The sequence below is a fragment of the Plasmodium vivax genome, chromosome 14, assembly GCF_000002415.2.
Source record: "Plasmodium vivax chromosome 14, whole genome shotgun sequence".
NCBI classification, from domain to species: domain Eukaryota; phylum Apicomplexa; class Aconoidasida; order Haemosporida; family Plasmodiidae; genus Plasmodium; species Plasmodium vivax.
In genome coordinates, this window is record NC_009919.1 from 1,485 (window position 1) to 22,029 (window position 20,545).

At 26.1% G+C, this 20,545-nt stretch overlaps 5 protein-coding genes across 5 annotated transcripts, besides 27 other annotated features; 3 read left to right on the forward strand and 2 right to left on the reverse strand.

Annotated features, from left to right (window-relative positions):
• Nucleotides 1-897: 897 nt before the first annotated feature.
• Nucleotides 898-2,345, forward strand: PVX_121855 (variable surface protein Vir18, putative; the record flags this gene model as incomplete). Its single annotated transcript, XM_001616883.1, has 3 exons — nt 898-1,317; nt 1,447-2,106; nt 2,217-2,345. The coding sequence occupies 3 exons, from the start codon at nt 898-900 to the stop codon at nt 2,343-2,345; spliced, it is 1,209 nt and encodes a 402-aa protein (XP_001616933.1).
• Nucleotides 2,304-2,338: a microsatellite.
• Nucleotides 2,346-2,466: 121 nt separating the features above from the next.
• Nucleotides 2,467-2,499: a microsatellite.
• An 818-nt stretch (nt 2,500-3,317) lies between these two features.
• On the reverse strand, nt 3,318-3,578 carry PVX_121860 (hypothetical protein; the record flags this gene model as incomplete). The annotated part of the gene is made up of 1 exon (XM_001616884.1): nt 3,318-3,578. The coding sequence occupies one exon, from the start codon at nt 3,576-3,578 to the stop codon at nt 3,318-3,320; it is 261 nt and encodes an 86-aa protein (XP_001616934.1).
• A 1,750-nt stretch (nt 3,579-5,328) lies between these two features.
• Nucleotides 5,329-5,352: a microsatellite.
• Nucleotides 5,353-6,170: 818 nt separating this feature from the next.
• Nucleotides 6,171-6,302: a microsatellite.
• Nucleotides 6,303-6,530: 228 nt separating this feature from the next.
• Nucleotides 6,531-6,551: a microsatellite.
• A 190-nt stretch (nt 6,552-6,741) lies between these two features.
• Nucleotides 6,742-6,814: a microsatellite.
• A 37-nt stretch (nt 6,815-6,851) lies between these two features.
• Nucleotides 6,852-6,889: a microsatellite.
• Nucleotides 6,890-7,321: 432 nt separating this feature from the next.
• Nucleotides 7,322-7,350: a microsatellite.
• Nucleotides 7,351-7,971: 621 nt separating this feature from the next.
• Nucleotides 7,972-8,775, forward strand: PVX_121865 (RAD protein (Pv-fam-e); the record flags this gene model as incomplete). The annotated part of the gene is made up of 2 exons (XM_001616885.1): nt 7,972-8,094; nt 8,173-8,775. 2 exons carry the CDS (start codon nt 7,972-7,974, stop codon nt 8,773-8,775), a joined length of 726 nt encoding a protein of 241 aa, XP_001616935.1.
• Nucleotides 8,694-8,743: a microsatellite.
• A 174-nt stretch (nt 8,776-8,949) lies between the features above and the next one.
• Nucleotides 8,950-8,984: a microsatellite.
• A 490-nt stretch (nt 8,985-9,474) lies between these two features.
• Nucleotides 9,475-9,501: a microsatellite.
• Nucleotides 9,502-10,177: 676 nt separating this feature from the next.
• Nucleotides 10,178-10,217: a microsatellite.
• Nucleotides 10,218-10,376: 159 nt separating this feature from the next.
• Nucleotides 10,377-10,401: a microsatellite.
• A 563-nt stretch (nt 10,402-10,964) lies between these two features.
• Nucleotides 10,965-11,012: a microsatellite.
• A 275-nt stretch (nt 11,013-11,287) lies between these two features.
• Nucleotides 11,288-11,310: a microsatellite.
• Nucleotides 11,311-11,466: 156 nt separating this feature from the next.
• Nucleotides 11,467-11,488: a microsatellite.
• Nucleotides 11,489-11,829: 341 nt separating this feature from the next.
• Nucleotides 11,830-11,883: a microsatellite.
• A 47-nt stretch (nt 11,884-11,930) lies between these two features.
• Nucleotides 11,931-11,959: a microsatellite.
• Nucleotides 11,960-11,974: 15 nt separating this feature from the next.
• Nucleotides 11,975-12,004: a microsatellite.
• Nucleotides 12,005-12,459: 455 nt separating this feature from the next.
• Nucleotides 12,460-12,482: a microsatellite.
• Nucleotides 12,483-12,833: 351 nt separating this feature from the next.
• Nucleotides 12,834-13,697, forward strand: PVX_121870 (Pv-fam-d protein; the record flags this gene model as incomplete). Its single annotated transcript, XM_001616886.1, has 1 exon — nt 12,834-13,697. One exon carries the CDS (start codon nt 12,834-12,836, stop codon nt 13,695-13,697), a length of 864 nt encoding a protein of 287 aa, XP_001616936.1.
• Nucleotides 13,047-13,076: a microsatellite.
• Nucleotides 13,313-13,352: a microsatellite.
• Nucleotides 13,490-13,609: a microsatellite.
• Nucleotides 13,610-13,650: a microsatellite.
• Nucleotides 13,698-15,595: 1,898 nt separating the features above from the next.
• Nucleotides 15,596-15,615: a microsatellite.
• Nucleotides 15,616-16,521: 906 nt separating this feature from the next.
• Nucleotides 16,522-16,553: a microsatellite.
• Nucleotides 16,554-16,675: 122 nt separating this feature from the next.
• PVX_121875 (hypothetical protein) lies at nt 16,676-17,408 on the reverse strand (the record flags this gene model as incomplete). Its single annotated transcript, XM_001616887.1, has 2 exons — nt 16,676-17,200; nt 17,325-17,408. 2 exons carry the CDS (start codon nt 17,406-17,408, stop codon nt 16,676-16,678), a joined length of 609 nt encoding a protein of 202 aa, XP_001616937.1.
• Nucleotides 17,409-19,833: 2,425 nt separating this feature from the next.
• Nucleotides 19,834-19,895: a microsatellite.
• The last annotated feature ends 650 nt before the right edge of the window (nt 19,896-20,545 follow it).

Genomic DNA, 20,545 nt, shown 5'->3' on the forward strand with positions numbered 1-20,545 from the left:
AAAATATTTCATCGTTTGTAATAGTTTAAAATGTTCTAATTTAACAATATTATTATTTCCTTCCTATTACACAAATGTTACGAAACAAAACTAGATCAAATACGTAATGCACATATTGTGATAAGCTAAAAAATGAAAAATTTACGTGTGCTTAAAGAATCTAATAATTAAGGCTCAAAAAAAGATCAATAAGTTCGCACTAATACAGAGACATATTAGCAATCGCATTAATCTATTTATTTGATACACACTGCCAAAAAATTATTATAGTGAAATAATAAAAATGTGTCGACTCTTTTTATTTATTCCATTATTTAATATGAAAAATGTAAATCGTGTTTATTTGTTATTACTTATTATTAGTACAATTAATTTTTTTTCACGCATAAATCTAAAGGGTTTTTTTTAGAACAAATTTTGTACATTTGTTAGTACCACCTCAATGAAGCATCTCATCGTTCGCAATTTTATTTATTTTTTTTACATTATGCATAACCCTTACACGAACATAAACATTTTTTCATCGATTTGAAAAGCTTACATTTCGATATATCGCCATCACGATATATTTATTTTATTCACACAAATGTAAAAAATGCTTAACCATACATTAGTCAATTCAACATTTTTGCTATCATTTCAAAAAATAATAATATACATAAATTGTACTATTTATGATAACTGACATACTAATTTTCAAAACTCTCCATTGTTATGTTAAAACACATTTATTTATAAAATTTACTATTTTAATTATTCATACATACGAATAGCAGTGATATAAAGCTTAATACGAAAAAATTAAATCCCGTGTTGCATATGTGTGTGCACACATATATATAATATTTTCCCAAATTATTTATTTAAACAGAAAGTAAGACGACGTAGTAAAAAAGAATGGCACCATGGTTTGGAACATCTAGTAGAATCAATGATCAATACCGAAAATACCTAGAGCCTCGATGTTTTACTAATTATGATAATTTTCAAAAGGAAGTTAAAAGACAAATTACTACATTAAATAATAGGGACCAAAAAAGTTTCTGCACAAAATGCCAAAAAATAAAACAAGAAATAAATGAAAAAAACAATGAATTAAAAAATTGTTACTCTTACAATATATTAAAAAATAAATTAATAAATGATGATGATATAAATGCTTTTATGGAAAAATGTCTTGAACAACCTAAATGTAGTTACAGTGGGGCGTCTAATGCTAGAAGTCCTCCTGCATTAAAAGGCAAACAAGAAAAAACTTGTAGAGGAAGCAATGATTGTAATAGAGTAGCAACACTAGTGAAAGAATCAGCAGGTAAAGTAAAACCAGAAATAAATTTCAAATCCCCTGAAACAAAATTACCAACAAGGAAAGAAGACTTAAATGTAACACAACCTCATGCAGGAGAAGGGGGATCAACAAAAGCAAACACAAATTCGGGTCCCCAGAATAATACACCCAATCCTAATGACCTTGTTGTGGCGAGACCTGGAGTTTCTGATCCCAAAGTTATTTATCCTTCTGGTACAACTAGGCATGAATCTATTCCGAAACCAGCGGCATCTGCTTCACTGAATTCCTTAACTAGTGCATTAGGTAGCAGCTCAAATGATTCTTCATCACGGATTACCCTTGGAACTGATTCTAGCACAACTGCTATCGCTCAACAACAAAATTTAGGAACAAGCAGCCATGAGAGTGATCAACATAGCCCCCAACATGTAAATAGTAATCCCCTTAGTGCTCAGGATATTGGGAGTCGAACTTCTCAAGATCAAGATACTGATGAAAGATCTCATAATGGTAAAGATGCTGCCGTTATAACTCTTGGCGATGGAAATCCTGGTACTGAAGTTATTTCTAATTTATTGGAAGGCATTGCAGATTTAGGCGGTTTACCTCGTCTGCACAATAAAATAACTGATGCTGCAGCTGGTGGAGAAATGTATGTAAACGGGGTTCCTCTAGAAATACCTGTTGGTAAACCACTTAGTGATTCAACTACTGGCGATAATCCCGAAATAAAATATAAAAATTATACCGCAATGGCTTTAGCACCCACGGGAGTCATTATGCTGATGACACTTCTTTCTAAAGTAAACCAAATTGTATTTCACTGAAAAAATCATCCACATTTTAATCATAAATAATGATTAATTATCGCACGCTTTTTTTTTTTTTTTCATAGTACACTTCCTTGGGAATGCTTTTTACCAAGAAAAGAAGGAACACACGAAAAGACATTAGACAAAATATAGAGAGGATACTACTATTGGAATCTCCCGCTAAAACAGAAGAAAGTAGTTACTCATTTGCATATAGTCCTTCTCAATATTGGGAAAAGTGATTATGTGAATATTCAAATATTGATAAATCATGTATTTCGTTAAACATCATATAAATGTAAACTAATATTTCGTCATAGTAATTTTTTTAATTGCATTTTTCATACCAAATTAACGTATCAATGATGGCATGCTCTATTTAAAGATTTCTAGTTATAAAAGATATGTATACAAAAATTGGATTGCTCTACGTTTATCTGAATAAATCGATACATGGTGATATATTTGTTTACATTTTATAAACGTTACATGTTCTTTGAATGTCTCCAACATTTTATATATTAAAACGATTTCCCAACAGTACATATATGTATCTTTAAATTCAAACGAATTGTGTGCAATCCTTTGCATATTCAATATTACTTTTTTAATATAAAATGAAAACATAATAAACTTTTTCAGGTTTTTTAACACTAATAATTTTTTTATTCCTCTACAGCTGAGTTAAAATACACCTTAAAAATGTGTTAAAATGCTTTTATACACATGCCCCCTTTTTGCCAGTGTGTTATTTTAGATAATTTTCAGTACTGGTGAACAAATCAACCACTAAACAAATTCGTATGAATATTTTTCTTATAACGCAAAAAAACGAATCTGAATGTTACATTTAAATGATAATTTTTTACCCATTTTTCGTGACTTCTTTAACTGCAGATCATCAATATATATGGAAAGGATACAAGAATAGTATTGCCATGGACATAAAATGCGTGAACTTGAGGTTAAATCATCTTTAATAACATATACAAATTTTTAAAATGGAAATCCGATGCTTTGGAAAAAGTTAAAATAATGTTATGATAAGTTCGATGTCGATGGAAAAGTAAAAAATAAAATATACATAATCATAACAATTACTTGCTAATATGCATATACAATGCGAATCCATTAAACATTTTTACGACTATGTGCATATGAAAATATACATTGCCGTATATTCCTTAAAAATTACAAAGAGTTATTATTTTCGTTTAAAGGCTACCTAAAGTTAACACTAATTTTTGCGAAATGTTAAATAGTTTTAGCAATTTTTTCGAAAAGAATAAACAAAAGATGTAGTCATAAAGTAATGATATAGAATTAGTATCTGTATCATAAATAACGTTAATTAATACAATTATTGGATAGCTTTGCAATAAGACTGTACATATTTTTTCAAAAATTAGTTTAATTTTTCTAAATGAACTTTCAAAAACGATCAAAGACAACATATATCGTAACTTTTTATTCATATCGCTATTTAGGTTTCTTAATCAGAATATATGATTTATCATTACACTGCACTGCTACGTTTTTTTTTTGAATATTAACTGAGAAGTATTTATTTATTGTTCCTTATTTCATCTATTATCAGTTCGTATTTAAATGTAGTTCGTTTTTTATTTGTTAATATAATTAGGTGTGTATATTCTTTTTTTAGTGTACCTATTTTGAGTATTACCACAGAAATAAAATAATATTTTAGGTGACATTCATGCAAACGATTTATATCTCATCCTTTATGAATTTATCACACAAAAAAATATATCGTCATTGTAATTTTATCATTTTCATTTATTCGTAATCCTCGAAGGGTTTGCGCTCTTTAAAGGGTTTTTTATAGCTAAATATTATTCATAAAGTGTAACATTTAGCATGTGTGTATTTACAGGCATGTCTTGAATTCATCATGTGGTATGCTGCTTAGTCTCTTACATATTTATTTGCAACAATATCATGTTTGGTGTTACTTACATAGAGCATAATTCTTATCTTTGTGCGAAAAATCATTCAATATATTGCAAATGTAATTTCGTCACTTAAGCGTATGCCCTTTATATAATACCCTATGGAATAACATTTGCAATTTATTCCTAAATTTTTTGTGTCAGTGTTTTTTTCCCTATGCAGTTGACACATCATGCGAAACTATTACTTATTAAATATGCCTGTTTTATTTTCATTGAGTTCAATTTTATGACATTATTGAATAAAAACCCCGTAAATTCACATTTTTCTTTAATGGGCCATCCTGCAAGCTATAAAAGGGTACTACGCCCCTTTTCAATTCTAAAACATGTATCCGTGTCTTTGTGTCTATAAGATGGGTGAGATTGCTTTTTCGTTCCATTATTCTATTAATCCTTAAACGATGCCCTTCAATTATGCTTGTTTCATCATTCACATAGTTTTGTATTTAATTTTTTATACTATAATTAATTTCTCATTAATGCATATAAAATTTTGTTTCTTTTTACAAACGGTTGATGAATATGCAAAATTGATATTATAGTACACAACACAGATAAGTTGCTTAATTGATTTTTTCTTAAAAGGGATTATTCAATAACGTGTAAGTTTTACTTTTTAATCTAATACGAACATGTTCAAACTTGAAGAAAATTTCGTAAATTGATAGATTAATACATTTTATTTTTAATTCTTTCCTTTTATATAACGAATATATCATCTTTTTTGTGTACATAATACAGTTCATTAAATAAGACAAAACATTATTTTCTAAAAATTACAGAACAATATGAAATAGTTTTATACGTGCTCATTATGCAAGAAACTGGTTTAAAGGATTTACCTTCATATAAATTTTATGATGAGCTGAATAAAAAAGAAGTTGATTATATTTCTGGTTACTGTGAAAATATTAGCACCAATTTGCCTCAAAAGGATAAAATTCAAAAAATTTGCACCCTGCTCATAATAAATTTATATCATTTGCGAGATAAACATTATAATGATACATCGCTTTTTAATAAGCATTGTTATTATCTGAATTATTGGTTATATGAGAAATTGTCTGCGTTCCTAGATGGCAATACGAAAAATACAAAACTTTATTCTGTCATTGAAGAAATTCATGAATCATGGAAAGAAGTCGTTCAAAAGGAAATACTTGATAATGTAGATATTGGATGTATGCCAGAATCCGAACTTTTTAAAACGAAATTAATTAATCATATGAAAGAATTTTTTGAGTACACTGAAAATTATAAAACAATAGCAGATGAAATTGCTAAATCGAATGAAAATCAAAAAATATATTGCCCATATATTTTAGGAAAAGTTCCATTATATTTTATGTTTAAAGAATTGTGTCCCGAAAAGATAAATAAATACTGCACAAAATATATACCAGATTATGAAAAATATGATCCTAGTGCATTATTGTCTAATTTATCATGCCTAGGAAAAGAAATTGGTAACATTCGTCTTGATAAAGATCTTATGACAGAAGTGCTAAAGTTGCAACACTCATTCCCCAACTTAATGATCCCAGATCTAAGTCAGCTAACCGATCTTCAAGGTGCATTTATGCAATCTTTGGAAGGTTTAATGAAAAATGGATTTGCCTCAATAGGTATAGAATCTCTTTTTAATATATTTCCATCCTTATCAGGTATACTTAACTCTGATGTGTTTAAGCAATATGTCATGCCATCTCTTTATGGTACTGGAAGTCTTATCCTTTTTTTCATTTTATATAAGGTAAATTCAAAATATATTTTAAAATATGAACATTTTAAAACAGCATTAATAGTTTATTGTTTTGAAATACTTACAATTATAAATTACGCACAATTCATATATATGTATATCTTTCCCCCTTTCTATCTTAGTGCAAGTCTAGTTTTCTCGGTTTTAATATGTTCCATGGAAGGAGTAGAAGAAGTAAACTTTTAAGGAATATGGACCCAACTGAATTAATGGGTGGCGCATTAGGATTACCATTCCCCATGATGCCTATAAACCCATACGGTTTACGTTATCAGCCCATGTAAAAATAGTGTATACGATAATTTTACTAAAACTAAGCGGATTTATTCCAAACATTTGTTAACTACCAGAGAAGAGTAAACCCTAACTGAAGTTTTGATAACAAATTTAAAAAGGTTAAAACAAATATAGTATATTACTATTTGTTTATCATAATGATACAAAGGTGAAAAAGTACATAGTACTGAAGATACTCAAATTTTAAAAAGGTGACTCCAAACATGAAACGTGTTATGCAATGAAAGATAATTTAAAGGATGCTATATTATATCAAGAAATAGACAACATTTATTCCAATTTCCATTTTAGAGATGAATACAGTTACATCACTGCTGTGTAGGGTGGTCGCTATAGATGTAGCAAGTTAACCGAGTTGCACTAATGTATACCTTTCAATTTATGCCTTATTACCGCCGGAACCTTTTTTAATCAAATATTCTTAGTTAGGATAAATATTCGTAAATCCATCAAATTAGAAGTTTTTCTAAAATATTTGGTCAAAGTTATACGAGGACAGAATGCTAATATCCTAAAAAGTCACTCTCTCGAAACGTAAAATTTAGTATGGAGCGTAATTCAAATGTGAATATAACTATACGCATGTCGCTGCAACTGTAGATATGGGTTTAATGCCTTTGTAACATTTTAACTGTACATATTTTTACCACCATAACGCTGATAGTGATTTTAATGTATATCTGTATTCCGTGTAACACAGGTATACCTGCTATAATTTAAACCATTTATTTGTTATTTTTTTTTTGTAATACTTTTAAGGAAATGTAAATTTTGAGCGAATATTTTTAATTCTTAATTTTTGCGTATATTTGTATGAATATTAATCATATTGACGTGATTACATTAATATACAAGTGCGCATTCATAAAATTGTGCTAAAAAAGGCACGTCTCGCTCAGAAAAAAGCAGATTCCTTTTTGTTCTTTAGTTTCATAAATGTATTTATCCGTTACAATTTATCATTTTTTTTTGTCAAATAAAATAGTAATATGTATATATTTTATACAGAAATTCCCAATTTTTTTTTTAACATTTTGCTATCATAATTTTTTTTTCGTAAAGATAAGGGTGATCATATGCTGTTATTTATTTTTCGAGCATAATAATCCATTATAATAAATTATATGATGATTAGCACTCCAAATTAGATCATTTCTCAGAGTAAAAATTAATCTGAGAATAAAAATTTAGACTTAACATGCAATTCCTATTACAATCTAGCAAATTAAAAGATTTGCAACATGCATGCAATTTAGAACAGATTATTATTCACAAAATGAGTAAGTAAATACATTATCTAATAGAAAATAGTTACATATCCGATGTATCCATTTATAATAATTTTATATTTATATAGAATTAAAGGGGTCGATCTTGAAAATAATATAAAATATGTTATTCTAGCAAAGAATAAATTATTCTTTTTAGAATTTTTGTAACAATTTTTATTTTACTATTACTTTTTCGATAATTTTTTTTTCTTTTTAATTTATTTTATATATTAAAATTTTTCTTAATTTTTTAATTTAATATATATTTTTAATTTTATTCAATTTAATTAACTTTTTTTATGTATACTGATACTGCTAATATAATATAAATCATGCTTTTCGTTATGTCGTAGGATAGACAGTCTACATTTTTTTTTTTTTCTAAGAAGGAAAAAAAATATATTTTTTTAATTATATAAATCATTACAAAAAAGGCATTGAATATTATTTTTCTATGCCATCAAAAATTTTTTAATTTTGTGATTTTTCTTACATTTAAAATATTAGTTTTATATTTTTTCATAATATTCATATAAATTACTTGTCTGTATGGGAATTGTCAAAAATGAATAATCTCTCGATGTTCAAGATGTCTAAATCTGTTGGCCTTTTCTTCCTTCTTTTAGGAATTGGGTTGTTGGTAAGATTAAGCGATTTTAATTATCGCAAAAAGGAGAACTCTTTTACGGTATAAAGAAGTAACTATTTTAAACATACATAAAAGTACATATTTTTATTTATATTAATAATCTATACTTTTTTGCAGAATAATATTACCACTCCACATGGTAATGCAGCGTTGAAGTCAAATATAGATGCATTCCCAAGACATTTATCGACACTATCGCAAATCGTAAAACATTATTGTCCAAAAACTGAACTAAACGGAAGCAATAATAAAAATGTTGAAGAACAGAAAAGGATTTCTGCAATATATTCAGAATTAAGCAATTTAGAAATGATGAAATATTGTGGCAATATGACATTCTTATTTGGAAAAGATATAAGTACTGATCTTATCAGATATAATGAGTTTCTTACGCACTTATTAAATAATATGGAAAGAAAATTATCAAACAACCTAACTTCATTAGCCACAAAATTTGGGATTCCAAAGGAAGATAAAGAGAAATTGTGGAAAGAATACAAAGAAGGAATTAAAAAAGAATTTAAAGAAGTAAACGATTATTATAAACGCATTTGTAAGGATTATGAGAATACTCTGATAATACCGGGTTTTCTTTTTAACATAAAATTGCAAAAATATATTAACTTGTGGAGAAAAGTTGCATATAGAACTGAAAAAAAATGGAGTGACACTTTTGCAATTAGAACAAGTAAATATAGAACCCTAAAATCAAAGTCATAATTTGACAAATAACATTAAACAAATGAATAATGATAATAAAAAAAAAAAATTAAAAAAAATTAAAAAATTTTTAAATCATTACGTTTAATTGACCAAAAAGTGTAAAACACTATGTACATTAATTCGGAAAGGTCCATAATTTGCTGAAAGGAAACAATATAAAAAAAAAAAAAAAAAAACTTCCTAAATTTTCCAACGAAAAAATGGCATAAGAGTGATTATGCATTTTCTGTTATCTTATATATGTGATACGTCATTTTTTTCGATAACGTACTATCAAATTATATTTTTTATCATTTTTGTTAGTACCTTAAAAATATTGACCCTCTGTATCGCCTTATTTTGTTCATTTAGTATATTTCAATTTTTTGAATTGTCCTATTCATTTTTGTTTCTACTGCGTTTGATATCCCTCTTCCCTTTTTATCATTAATGTAACAAAACCTTTAAGGAAGAAATCATTGCAATTATTATGCATCTTCTTTAATAACACAAATTTGTGCCTTTTTATGAACATATGATGTGTTCGATAAAGAACCTGATTCTTTACACAAACACAAAATGCATCATCAGTTCAAATTTGTCCAACGGTGAAGGAAGACCCCTCTTATGTGTCACATCGCTAGACACACACTTTAATAACATTTTGTTGCCCTTCAACCAGATACAGAATGTAGCATTTCTGTTTAAGCGTCCAAAATGAAAGTCATAAGATCACGCTTAATATAGAAAATCAAATTATTATATTGTGGCTAATGTTTGGTGACAATATACGGCTCTTTATAAGTAAATAATTTTATCCTTTTCAAAAAAAAATACCTGATACAGCAATGTAAGTATGAACGATAATGTATAGAAGATCAAGTTAGCATTACATACCTTTCTTTGCCACATTTCAGAACTAAATATCCATTCTTAAATCTAAAAACTTTAAAATAAAGAAAAAATGATAAAAGAAATCATTAGTTCGTACAATATTTTTGCTTAAGTGTCACCTAACATGCATTCTTCCCTTATATATAATTCCGACATATTATGCCTCTCCCTAATTGCAACATATGCATTTTTACAATTTAGTATAATATGCTGTAAGTATACGCCAATTTTATTATTTTTTTTATTTTTATAGTTATATTTACTATTAATCAAACGTTCAACATTTTTAATGAATATCTTAAGCTATTGTGGTAAAGAAATTATCGAATAGCTATTGTTTCTGTAAAAAAGTCAATTTTGGTGTATTCTTAATAATTTTCATCTTATATTTGTGTCAGACTAAATAAACCCTTATAGTTCAATTCAAAGATGTTTTATTTTGGGGGATAAATTATAGAAAACTTACTATGTTAATTTGCTTTGTAGAAACAACGCAGATTGTAAAAACAATGCGGAAATACACAACATAAAGAGCATAAAGAAAATAATTATAGGAGAGATTGAATCATTTTTTATAGAAAATTGTAAGTGTTCTCACAAATTCACCTGAGAAGAAATATGCTTATTCGAAAAACATAGTCCCTTTTATTAAAATATGATTTGATATAATGAATACAACGCTAAAGTGATAATAGAAATGTATTTACGACTTAGATAGCTGCACTCTCATAAGCCTTCTTCAATAAGTACTTTTGTAATTGAAAGTATTTTGCAACTGTTATAATCACAAAATTATAACACAAGAAAAAATATAATACATCGACATTTTTCAAATTCTGTATTCTTTTAATTTCACAGTGCGTGACATGAGTTATTGGATAATGGTGGCAATAATAAAAATGACTATGGATGCCAAAGAAAAAAAAAAGAAAAGACAGTTCTCCGTATATATATATATCAAATCAGTTCATGTTATTAGAAAAATCAAGACACCGTATAAGCATATAGTCCGATGTTCTACTTATACAGAAAGCTACAATTACTGCCAAGGATACAGAGAAAAAATAAAGGTGTTCCTTTTTTTTGTTGGGGAACTAAATAGGAACAAGGAGGTAAATTATATATAAAGTCATAGGTAGATGTACTTGTTACACCCTTTTAACGTTGGTAAAAAATAAATAATGGGTCTAAGCGGAAACGCAAATAGACACTCATAAGGCCCATTCAGTGAGACACTAAATGTGTGTTTACTCATTACTTCATGGCCCACAGACATTTTTACGAAAAAGATTTTAAATAATTTTTTTCTTTTTTTTTTGAAAAAGGGTAAATTTCATATTATATTGAAAAATAGTGCATATAGTACAAACTTTTCACAGTAAATATTAAGAAATTCCATTTTTGTGCAGCTCCATTTTATCATCTAATGAGATCATACTGAAAATTTCTAAAAAGTAAGGTAGACTATTTCATTATACATTCCACAGCAATCATATTTAATGCCCTCAATACTGTGATAGCTTAAAAAATTATAACCTAATTGCGTAAGAGTATTGTTATACTCAATAAATATGAAAAAATAAAAAAATTTCAAATGAAAAATTTTACGTCCATCATATAATAAATCGGATTTCCTGTAATGTTAAATAACTTTAGCATTAATTTAATTATTATTATAATGTTAATAAATACTAGAAGCATAAATGAACAAAATAGAATATGAAGATGCCCCTTTTTAATTCGAAAATTTATACGGAAGTGATTCATTATAATACATTTTACCGCGTAGTTTATTATAAAATGATAATTCTTTGCTATTTTTTCATTTGTTTAAATACAGTAAATTTTTTGTTGGTATTTTTTTTTTATATATATTTTCTTCTCTTAGGATAACAGTTGCATTTGTAATATTAGCTCTTGGTCGAATTCGCAAATCACATTCATGTAAACATATATACATATATAGAAATAATGCATGTGCTGTAGTTATGATTAATAAAGGCTTATTCTAACGAATAAATTTACCACGCATCTTTTGATATTATATAATTTCTTCAAATAAGTAAACTCAGGCTTTGAAATATATAATAAAAAATAAAAAATTAATTATATAACAAATACGCATAAAGAAAGAAAATAAACCAATCTAGTTTTGTAATAATATTTCCAAAAATTAGATTTTCCTTTAAATGTTATATAAATGCATATAAAATGCATATTTTATTTCTACCCCTCTTCTCCAGAAGCCAGTATCTCTTATTTCTTACTTAGATATTCCGAGAATACAAAAAAAAAAGGATCCATTTTAGTGATGTTATAAAATACAACATAAAATTAATTCGAAACAGCTGTATTTATTATAATAATATAGTAAAAAAAAAAGTCTCCTAATTTAATTTAAAAAAAAATGGAATTAAGGAGCGTCCCGATATTTTATTTTAATTTATCAATTTGCCATTTTAATGCCCTAATTATTTTTCGGAATTTATAACAATATATAAATAAATCTACCTATGTTATATATTCAAATTGGAAAAAGTTTTTATAAATTATACATAATTTTTAATTACCACATTTAATAAAACAAGGGATCCACTTAAATCCCGCGATTTAATGTTATTTATGTTATTATTTTTATTACATATAAAAAAGTATAAATTATTTTTTGAATGACCATAGTATCTCGATTTTTGCATTAACCGCATACTTCCCCAACAATAGCGTGCATAAGAATCAAATAATCTATATTTTGACAAAAAATAAAAGGAAATTTTTAAAGAAATAATTTATCCGAAAAATATAATTACTGCAAAATGAATTTTGTGTATATATAAGGAAAAACGATTTATTTTATTGACTTTTTTCTTTCTACAATATATTAAACACATTAACATAATTCAATATGATGCAAAAAACTAGTAGGAATGCCTTTTTTTCTAATATTTTTGTTTTCATCTTATTAATATGGGCCTCACGGGATTCAAATGGGGTTTGTGCACATATATATATGTACATATTCACTGGAGCTCAGTTTGTAGCTTATTATGCTGTACATATTTTCCTCTTTCGTATTACATAATTGAAAGATAAAAATTATTCATATTTTTAAAAATACATATTTTTAAATGATACGTGTTTCCACCTCCGCTTTTTAGCCAACCAATTACGATAGATCATTGAACATGGAAATGAACTTAAATATAGATTTAGGTATAAGAACTAACAGAATATTAAATGGAATGTCAGACACAGAATATAGAAGAAAACAAACTCTCATAAGACCTGGTTTGAGAGATATCCTTTACGATGCCGATTTTTACTATGTAGACAATGACAACTCCCGAATGGATAGCAGTTCTGAAACACTCAATACATATAAATCGTATGGTAATTCGGAACGTAAGAGGGGTAGCTCTAATAGCCTATATTATGATAATTTTTACGATGACCATTATAATGAAAATTGTGAGGAAGATGAAGTTGAAAGTGATCATGCATATTATGCTAAACGTCATCGTAAAAGACGAAATATTGATAAAAAATATAATGACGAAGATGAATTTGACGTAACGGAATCCTATAGTTATAAAAAAAAGAATTTGGATGAATCAGAAGATGAGGATAATAATTCCTATGTAGGGGCACTTCCATTAGCACGAAAAACATATGAATTAAGCAAATACAAACCTTCAAATCGATCTATAAATTCAAATGTAATCGGTTTAATTAAGAAATTGGATAAAAATTTTGAAAATAATATGACGAATCTAATGATGAGTCATATTGATCATACTGCAATAAAGAAACATAAATCCTCAAAAGCTATGAAAATGATGATTAAATCCGTTTTTCCAGTTATAGCTTCCGGGGCACTTGTAATTGGATTATTAATTAACGGGTTTTCACCATTAGCTGTTTATTCATCAGGGGCGTTATTTATAGCTGCATTATCATATGTTAATAGAAAAAATATCAAATGTGTAAAAATGTTAATTCCCTTCACAAGAAATATTTCTTATAAACATAAAAATGCTATTTCATATTAGGTTCACAAAAAATAAAAGAGTGTGTATATTATAATATACCCAATATATAATTAAAACAAAAATTTTGAACATTTCCTATTTTTTTTTTTTTTTGTTAAAGTGAAAAATAAAAGAAATTTATCCTATGATCTTACATTATTTATAATATTATCATGTGTACCTTAGCTAATTTATTTAAATTATTAATTGTACATAGTTATTCTGTTGCACATCGTATTCCATGGAAAAGGATTTATTTTTTTTTTGAATAAATATTAGTTAATTTTGATTTTTATTATTATTATTATTATTACTGTTTTGTTTTGTTTTGTGCTGGGTTGTCTTCTATAAAATAAAATGAAAAGTGCGAAACTTACACATGAACTTATTTGTGTACGTAAGTAATAATTCTCTAGTTCATTCTGTTGATTTTTTTTTTATTGGATTTATTCCAAGTTGTTTTATTGTATTATCTACAATTATTTAATTTGTTGGAATTTTTTTTGGTATATATATTAATCTGTAATAATGCAGTATCACATGTTCTTCATATCTGTTCGTGGATGATGTACATATATATATGTGTGTGAAAATTTTACAGTTATAATTAGTCTCCGAAATGCACAATATTCAAAAGCTTGTATAGTGAAATTCGTAAAAAATGGTATTTCAAAATAAAATTATGTCGCATATAGTTCTATTTATTTAAATTATCTATTTAATAACAAATATATGATAAACATTGATGATTTTACATAAATTTACAATAGTTTCTCGGATAAGCAATTCTGGGCAACGGTAAACTATAGATTAAGCCCTTTTCAAGGTTGGAGAACAGGGAATATTATTATATTAATAAGATAACCTTCTAATTATATCACATTAATTCGTTAGCAATTATAATTTAATAAAATCGGGTTCCTATCTCTTTAGCAGGAACCTTACTTTAAACCACCAGTTCGTTGAAAATGTGCCATTTGGCAATCTATATAGTAGATTTATAGGGAACGAACATAATTTAGACACCATATGTTATAAAACATGTATATAGAGTTTGAATGTAATTCACGTGCTCCTGTTGTGCCATGCATCTACACTATTAAATTAAGCAATTACATGAGTTGCAAATACTACTACATTACAAGTATGATGCTATGAATATGATTTACAATAAAAGAAAAAAGTAAAACACAAACAAAACAGATAACGATTTAAATTAAAATAAAAATTAAGGAAAGTCATTTTACCGATAAGTATATTTATGCATAATATACGTTATGTGTTTATATGTATAGAATAGTGTACGTATATTACACAGTTGTTATAAATAACATTGTTAGCTATAGTATTTTATGTTGTAAGCTTCCTTAAAGTGCTTAAAATATATTTATGACAATGCATTTATCGTTTCTTTCCTAAAATTAATCATGTTTTGTCACCTTTATTAATGTTTTTATAGCAGTTTCTACATTAACAATAGGGAAATTATATTAAATGCAGCATGTATAATTGCTACTCAAATCGATAAGGTTTTACAAGCATATTTAACCGTCTTTTAATCAGATATATAAAAAAAACTAAAATACAGAAAAGTAGAAAATTAAAAAAAAAAAAATCTAAACCGTGTATATAACACATTTTTTTTTATGTAAACACTTTTAGTTATTTTTATAATCCTCAAATTTGTATATTTTAGCAATTTGAAAGAATTCCGTTTTTTCACTTTTGAAATATCCTTTTTTAGTGGGTTCATACTAAGGTCACTTCTATGATTTTTACTTTTGCCAATTATTTTCATACTGTAGCGTGACCCTTCATTTATACTATTGTATAATAATTTATGTTCTTATACTTATCCTATTTTGTTCTTCTTTAAACTCTTTTTTAACCTTCTTCAAAAGATTAATTCGTTAACACGTTTTGAATTTAGTGGTTTCCCTGTAAAGATTACCCAAATCGAATATTATAATTACATTGCGCTGATTTCCCGAAAGCACCATCATGCAAAAACAATACACTGATAAAGCAAATATTTTACATTCTAAATATTAATGATTACAAATGATGGGAACAACATTATAAAGATTAAAAATAGCGCGAAAAATATTTAGCACATTTTTATTTTATCACATTATTATAAATATCATATATTCAAATTGAAATAATAAATGTAAAAATTTTAATAAACATTGGTAACTTAACTATTTCATTCACATTGTGCTCTCCTGATATTATAATAATAATATTAAAAAAAAATGAGTGGTTAAATTTATCTATGTCTGATAAACTTTACTGTTTTGTTACTGTATTGTAGAATACATTAACGTCGTCTAATCTTTGTTAAAAAGTCAAAAGGCTCAGTAAATAGCTAATTTACATTGCAGCATAAACATAAACAAAAACAAACTATAATTCAATTTAAAACATAAAACAAACACTTATATAAAATGTGAAATAATTTGATACACAAAACAAACGAAAAAAAGGAAAGAGAAAAAACATCTCCATATTACGGTTAAAAATATGAGATTAATTCAACATTCCGATGACATTAAATCGGCAGTTCCACAATATGTTATTGCACCGCATGCATAATTCGTTTCCATAAAGTTTACACGAAACTAAAATGAAATACATGCAGCACTTTAGTTAGAGATGATCAACTATTCTATAACATTATTGCGGATGTAGCGAAAAGCAGTCTAAATTTTAACTTTACATTAAGGGCAATTATATACATATATTTTTTTGTATCCTTCCTCCCAAGGATGTTACATGTACACCACATGGAATAGAAATAACTAAATAAGGAGGGACATGCCTCCCCGTAGGGAATATTCATGAACATACAAATTTTATAATGATTTGTAAGAATTTTCTTTTTATGAATTAACAGTACTCGTATAACGAAATTTTTTCCTATTCTTTTGCATAGTATCAAACTGTATTTTTTTAATTACAATGTAAATAAGAGATAAAATAGCAAAGCTTCCCATAACTTATATATATACAATTTTAATTGTCGTCACAATTGTCCCTAAAAATGGATATAATGCTAGAAGATTCGTTATACGCATTAAATATAATATGAATTCCAGTATTTTCTTAACAAATGGCATAACTAGAAACAAACGATATTTTTTAAGTAATATTTTTGTAAACATTATTTTATTAACCATCGGGTCCTTCATAAGAGTGTCTATGAAACAAAAATGACTATATACTATTTTTTCATAACGTTTCTCTAATTTCTTCAAAAAATTAAAAATAGTTAGCTTCATCTTTTTAAACTTTTTAATTATTTTGGAATTTTTCCCAGAGCCTTTTTTTAATCGTTTTTCTGTTGATTTGGTCTCATCGCTATCTGTAAAATTACTCGGTATATCATGACTAGACACATCTCGTTCGAATCCCCCTTTATGGGAATTTGTTTCCGTTTCTTTTATTGCTAATAATCGTTTACTTGTTAAGTCAACTTCATCAACTATTCTGAGTTTCTTATTCATAAAATTATCAAAGGTACTCTAAAAAAAGCAGGGCAAATGTTTATTACGTATAATGGTTATTTTTCCAAATAAAAAAAAATACATTTTTTAAAATATGCATAAGAATAAAAGAAGAAAAAGCTTTTAAATATTTTTATCATACCTCATCATTGTAATAATGGCATACAGGAATTAAAAAGTTCAATATAATAATTTTTATATAACCGATGTAATTTCTATTTCCCATTCGTTTGACATTTTTGTAATATTACGATATTTTCAATTTGCACAATGTCACATGGCCTTCTACATTATTAATGATAAAATGGGATCTAAAAGTTGTTATTATGTATCCTCATCATTTTATCTGTAGTATATTATACTAAACATATGTAACTGAATTGTATATATATGAATGAAATAAATCCTAATAAAGAGCATACACAACACAGTAATATTAAAAAAGACTTATTTAATTTTACGTACTGTATATATTGATAATAGCTAGTTTTAATAAAAACAATTTTTTTTTCATAATTCGTTAATTTTTTTCCAAACATATAAATTATTTTAGATTAGTATAATTTAAAGTATTAATTGCTAATTCTTAAAAGTGAATAATAATGAAAAATATAAATAATAAGGCATAAAATGTATATATTATTATACGAATAAGCTTTTTTAATTTAATTTTTGCCCATTTTACATAATTCGTCCCATATTACTCATGATTGTACATCGTTAAAGAAGCTCCATTTATTCCTAACATATTTCGGCAAAAACATATAAAACAACAATATTAAATTATTTAACTTAATAAATTGAACAAAATTGAGCAAAATGATTTATTACTTTAAAAATGAAAAAAAAGAATATACATTTTAAGAACGTAAAATTAATAGTAATAAGCCAATTCGAGTTAGAACAGTTCTCAATTAATTATGTATTTTTACTTTGTTAATTTCAGAACAAAATTTAATTTTATTGAACTGTATAGACATTTTTTCTGCACTTGTTATAATATATATATACGTATTATTATTTAAGCGTCTAGATTAATTATTATTTACGCACTGGTTCAAATTACGGAACCGAAAAAAATGGAAACGCTAGGTTTTTATAATTCATGTGAATAGGGGAAGCATCACAGAATAATTTTAACATAAAATTTATGCAAATTTTCTCCATGGACAAGTTTTAAATAATATATATTATTTACAACATTTCTTATAATTTTACAAAAGGAACATTTAAACAATTCTCTTTTTAACTTTTACGTTGCTTATTTTTTTACTAATGAGTATTTTTCATGGACTGAATCTATCCTTTTGGCCTGTCAACAAATATTTATTATCTATAATGGAATGCTTTAGATATTATTTCATTCAGCGTAACCCTGTTGTTCCATTTTAGAGAATATTAACTACTGTTTCTTTTATAAAAAAGAGTAAATTTAGCGTTAATTCAATTAATCATCTAATTATTATGTGAACTAATTTTTAATAGTATTCTATTATTGTCACCTAATATTATCCATCTTAGTTTTGAACAAAATAGAAAAATAGAAGTATGGATGTTCCCACAAATTTCAACTATCAATCGTAAATATGATGATAAATGGCTCATTTTTTAAAAATAAATATTAAATTGAATGAATTTCGAAATGACACATTCATTTAATAATCCCATTAGATTCAATAAAATATTCATAACAGGTGCATAATATTAGCACTATATATATATACACAATGCTATAAGTTCTTTGTATTTTTAATTTTTTTTAACATATTTATATCAATTTGCTTCGTATGAACAACAACTATTTAAAGAAAAATTAATCTATTTAAATGTTCCAAAATTTTTATACATATATTTATTTAAACTGCTGAATATATACACGCCGTAACAGACTTCCTTGGAGGCAATATCTGAAGGTCGTGTTATATGCCATTTTTAACATGAAACATTAGTTTATTATTTGGCATAATTAATCCATAAAACATACTGTGTAACGCAAAATAGTTTATTTTACTCGTTAATCAATTAATTTTTTTTTTTTTTTCTATAAAAATATTACGTAATTTTATTAAAAGGCATAGTGACTTGCATACTTGCAACGCCTCTACTTTTTTTTTTTTTTTTTTTTGGTATTTTTATTAAATACTGCTGCTACAAATAATAGTATTTTATGCAAAGTTATATGAGGAGCTAGAAAAATAGTTATTTAAAATAGGAATAATTTTAATTGCATAATCCCTAATAAAATGATAGTAACTCGTATTAGAATAATTATTTTTAATGAAAAAATGGATTTATTGGCTAGCTAGCTAAAAACATGCTTAGAACGAAACAGAACAGTTCACTGCTGTGTATCATGATTTTTTATTCTTACAAATTGCGCTCATTTTTTTTTCAGCCTAAATGAATTTTGTTTCTTTTAGAATAAATTATTTTAAACCATATTAATTGCATTTTCTATGTAATTTTATCTTTTTAATAATTGATAAAACACTTTTTAAAATGGTTTTAACTCTTGAACTTTCTTTATAAAAAATACTTCAAGGCATTTTTGTGGTCCTTTATTTATTTTTTCCCCCCAATATATTATATTTGTTTTAGTTATAAAGCACTGACTTGTTCTATTATTTATAAAATATAAAATAATTAAATCCCATTACGGAACAATTTCTACTACATATTGGGCATATATATATACATACATCTATATATATGTATATATATATACATGTATATAAAACAAAATATACAAAAAGTATTAATTGTCAAAAAAGTATTTGCATCTCTAAAGAATACCATAGAACGTAAAACAAAATATGATATTTTTCATCACAACATTTACCTTTTCACTTTTAACGCGAATATGGCAATGCTCTGATGAGGTATTCTTCTATTGACACTATTTCTGTGCATTTTCTCTAATATACACTTTTATTGAAAATTTATACGTCTATAAATATTTAAATAGTTACACTGCAATAGACTTTGTGCATTTGCTTTACTTTTCAGTTAACACCCTTCGGTGTATCGTTCGGTAAAGATAGTAGCATATACACTTCATTAAATAAAAGAAACCGTCGAATATTAATTGCTGAAGGTGATTTAAGAAGAGAACAAAAATATGCAAACTTGCAAAAAAGAATAAAAAAATTGTTAGATGAAGATGACAACACCTTTGGAGAAAGACTAAATAAATTAGCACATGATGATCATTTTAGGAAACAATTCAATGAATTATTACAAGACGATCTCTTTCAAAAACGGTGTAACAAATTAATGCAAGATAAGCACTTTCAAAAACGTTTTAGCAAATTAAATAATATTAATAATTTTGAGAAACAGTCCTTTATCCCACTAAATGCAGAT